The following is a 4,048-nucleotide window of genomic DNA, read 5'->3' as shown; positions in this document are numbered from 1 at the left end:
AGGGCGGAGGAGGCTACGCCGTCATAGTCGAGGAGAAATTTCGCGCGGGAAGGGGAGGGTCTCCTCACACGCGAGTATTAGGAGGGTTCGGGTTGTAATTTTTGGGATGAAGGGTTCGGGATGGACCGGTCCAATACGGGGATACCGAATGGGCCAGGGAATTTTCGGAATTTCTATACCGGGTGGTAAAATACTCGTTGAAACACGCAAATACTGAACGAGGCCTCAATGTGCAGCAAATTAACGTTGGCCTGCCACCGAGTGCCCCAAACAAACAAGAGCCCGCACGCTCTGCTTCCCCCTTCCATCTCTCGACAAGTGTCTACCCAGGGTTTCACCGCCGTCTCCTCCCACCGCCGCCGCCGCCTCCCGCGGCCGTATCCTTCCTTGGATCGACATGCAGGGCGACGATGGAACAAACAAGGCGTGGACAGGGGAGAAGAGGCGCCGCAAGCACCTGCCCCCATCTCCTGCCACTGCCCACGACCACGCGGCAGACATGGAGGATGCCATCCAAGGGCACCAAGGTTCGATTTCTCATGCGACAGACATGGAGCTGCTGCTCAGAACAGATTCGACAGAAGGAGAAAGATACGGGCCGGACGTCCTTATCAGCGAGGAAGGCCATGGAGACATGGAGGACACCATCCAAGGGGGTCAAGATCCGATTCCTCATGCGACAGATATGGAGGGCACCATCCAAGGGGGGCAAGATCAGATTTCTCATGTGACAGACATGGAGGACACCTTCCAAGCGGGCCAAGATTATGATCTTCTGCTGAACACAGAGCCGGCACAAGAAGAAAGCGAGCAGCGTTTCGGGCTGCACTTCCTTATCAGCGAGGAAGACCGTGCCAAGTATTCTCAACTTTTTCTTGCCAATATTCAGACGGAGGACGATTATCCTACTGACCTGCCACTTTATATGACATGGGAGGAACACCACAAGATAGAAGCGCGCCTTGCACGCTATCGCATCGCTCATTACAAGGTACCTACATGCCCTATCAATCAGTCACCGTGCATCTTAAACTTTATACCTGTGTGCCATAGTAGCTGATTCAGTCTTCTGGTTTGGTTTGCGTGGGTGATTTTATCTCGTGTTTTTATCATCTGTGTGTAGGTTGTAAATCCAGAGCGCGCACGTGAACTCAAGGAACTAGAAGAATACACTGATGAGGAACTTCTCCGCGAGTCATACTTTGAGGCATTAGAGAATGATGAAAATTTTGAGTGGTACATCCATCGTGATGACATCCAGAACATTGAATTGAATGACTACCAACGGATTGTTCCTCGCAATTTTGTAAGTGTACTATTTATATCTACATTTGGTCATCCGATTGACTAGTTTCGTTATCATAACCATGGGTGTTCAGAAACCATTTCGAAACACACCGTGAAAACCGGCAATCAGTGAGGTAGTTCATTTTGCTTCAGTGGCTCCAACAACAGCTGCAACGTTAGTATAGAATATTGAGCCATGGGTTTATGGTATGAGTTAAAACTGTTTTCGACAGCTTATTCTTAATAGAGGATGATGATGATGATGATGATGATTGAGCCCTTGCTTTGTGGCTACTGATGGATGCTTAGTACTTGTGGTGTTGGATTCGAAAAGGTGGCCAGTTTTTTGTGTTTATTCAAACTTTGGGCAAGCCTTCCTGCTGATTTTAATGAGTGATCCCTTAAAATCAGTCGGTTCTTAGCCGTTTCATATGTAACCTTAACTCGGGACGAAATGCTAGGAAGGGTATCCCACTTAGTTCTTGAACCTCCTTGATTGCCTTAGTTTTAAAGCTGAGGTTTAGCATTAGAAGATAAAAATATCATGATTTCTGTGACTGCGGGGAGCAGTCCCAGGTTCAAAGCTATGTTACCTTATATGTTTTGACAAACATTACTATTTTCAAATTTCTTATCTCTTTGATTTTGTGCCGTTAAATTTGGCTGCTGAAGTTAGTTGACGTTTGAATTGCTTCTGAATTATATCACGACCGTGTCTCAGTGGATTAACTTGTTAAAGGTCATTTAGTTATACATTACTATTTTTTAGCAAGCTAGACTATACTAGAAGGAAATAATGTGGATCTTTAGTCAGTTACTTCTATAGACAGTATGTCATCTCACTACACTATAGCCATTAAGTATCTGCACTTTTGTGCCTTTTCAGACGTGTCATCTGATTCTTGTCCCTTTCTTTTTCGTAGCTGCCTGGTACGAGTGGAAGCCTGTACGGCTATCACGATGAGTACCGCTCGCGTTATCATACATATAAAATTGATGATGCTTATGTCAAGTACTATGCAGAAATTTCAAAGAAAATCAAGGTATGCATTATGTGATCAAGCTATTGAATGAAAAATACTACGAGTGGCTGGAATGTTTTTAAAGTGATAGATTTCTTCTTGTAACAGTGGATTGCAGATTATTTGCATCTGGATCGCAGGACTAAGGATGTAAGTATGCCCCACAGAAAATTACAAAATTAGTCATATACATACACATGATCATTAACTTCTTTTCACTTCAGTGGATAAAATGGGATACTAGAGCATGGAGGCAAGCATTGAGGATTGCAACCGGCATTCCTCATATGACTGAAGATTTAGCTGGTTATGCTTATGATGTAGGATATGTTGTCTTCTGCTAATTGAGGTGGTGTTATTTGCTGGTGGTACTCACAATCTGGTCCATTTGATTCAGGAGTACATTACGGAGCTGAAAATGGATGCGTCCCTCAAGGACATAGATCTCCTCTATTTTCAGATTTGGAGGCTTGTCTATAAAGGAAATGTTAGCATCCTACTACATCAAAACGTTTGTGCAATAGAGCACGGCTGACATGCTTTTGTGATTTTGCGTGTTTCTTACGGTTTCACAAATATTTCAGAGAACTTACAAAGATGCTGTGAGGGATGTATATGAGTCTGACAATTTCCATGTGCACAAACCAATACTACGTGCTGAACTCAATGGGGGCGCATGCCATATCTTTGTAACAATGCAACAAACTGTATAGCCACTAACTGTGATTTTATGTTGTGAAAATGGAATGTGCAACATATAGCCAAATGTTTAATTTCATCTGTTTTCCTTTGTAGATTTACTCTATTGTCCTGGAGGGTGGCATTAAGCGGACTGTAAGTAGGATATTGTACATGTATGTTTGACATGGTGATACATACCTAACTGCAATAGGTTGTTGACATTGATAAGACCTTTGTGTAGGATGAAGAGGAAAAGGCTCGGGCTGTGTTTAATGAGTTATCTTTCACTAGGGTATTGTCTCAATGAATCCTCTATGATTTTGTTTTATTTTCGTTTTGAAAAAAATTCTCTATGAATTTATATGTGGTCATGATTGTTGTTGTTATATAATTGGATCCCTTGTTTCAGCATAAATCAATGAACATGGCTGACTATGCTAAGAAGAAGGTGGAGATAGCAGATCAGTTGAAGTTGGACAAAAAGGTATGCTAATAAATGTATTTATTGTTAAAGTAAGGTTAATTCTCTCCCGAGATAAAAAAACCCAGTAACTTATGTGCGTGCCACTTTGCAGGGTGGATTTGTTCCCTTTAGACCCTACGATTGAGCAAGGAAAAAACTGGATTTGTCCCTTTTGGCCTGAAATGAGCCGTTGTTTTCTCATATAACAGCAAGACGGAAGTATTACGAAGATTGTATTACATACATAACTAGCCCAGCTCAGCAGTCTGACATTGTGGATGACGATTGGCTCATGTTTTTAAATTAGTGGACATCCCCTGTTGTAATGTTATGCACTAGTACGTATGCGTGATGCTTGGTTTGTTTTCTGTACTTGCCATCAATAATAGTAAGATAGTGGTCACATAATGAGCGGGTCTTTTTAGGACCTGTCTAAGTAGCAATATACTAGTATTATGCAATGGATGTATGTTGGAGTGAAAGACTATATTTTGATTGTGGTAAAAAATATGCTTAGCTGCAAACATGATTCATGATGTTTGACTCGACAGAGCGAAAGGATCAATCACTTGATTCATGTTGAAAAGTCACTTGC

At 42.3% G+C, this 4,048-nt stretch overlaps 1 protein-coding gene across 1 annotated transcript; it reads left to right on the top strand.

Annotated features, from left to right (window-relative positions):
- Positions 1-397: 397 nt before the first annotated feature.
- On the top strand, positions 398-3,598 carry LOC123429234. The gene is made up of 11 exons (XM_045113292.1): positions 398-991; positions 1,124-1,306; positions 2,211-2,330; positions 2,418-2,459; positions 2,534-2,629; positions 2,707-2,796; positions 2,894-3,016; positions 3,105-3,143; positions 3,232-3,282; positions 3,400-3,474; positions 3,566-3,598. Exons 1-11 carry the CDS (start codon positions 398-400, stop codon positions 3,596-3,598), a joined length of 1,446 nt encoding a protein of 481 aa, XP_044969227.1.
- The last annotated feature ends 450 nt before the right edge of the window (positions 3,599-4,048 follow it).

This window comes from Hordeum vulgare, chromosome 2H, assembly GCF_904849725.1.
Source record: "Hordeum vulgare subsp. vulgare chromosome 2H, MorexV3_pseudomolecules_assembly, whole genome shotgun sequence".
Taxonomy (NCBI): Eukaryota; Viridiplantae; Streptophyta; class Magnoliopsida; order Poales; family Poaceae; genus Hordeum; species Hordeum vulgare.
This window is presented reverse-complemented; position numbering and strand designations above follow the sequence as displayed.

Excerpts from the sequence above, each read along its gene's own strand:
- LOC123429234 (XM_045113292.1), top strand. The coding sequence starts at position 398 with ATGCAGGGCGACGATGGAACAAACAAGGCGTGGACAGGGGAGAAGAGG. Across the intron at positions 2,331-2,417 it reads AAATTTCAAAGAAAATCAAG|TGGATTGCAGATTATTTGCA; the intron begins GTATGCATTATG and ends TTCTTGTAACAG. Across the intron at positions 3,283-3,399 it reads ATGAGTTATCTTTCACTAGG|CATAAATCAATGAACATGGC; the intron begins GTATTGTCTCAA and ends CCCTTGTTTCAG.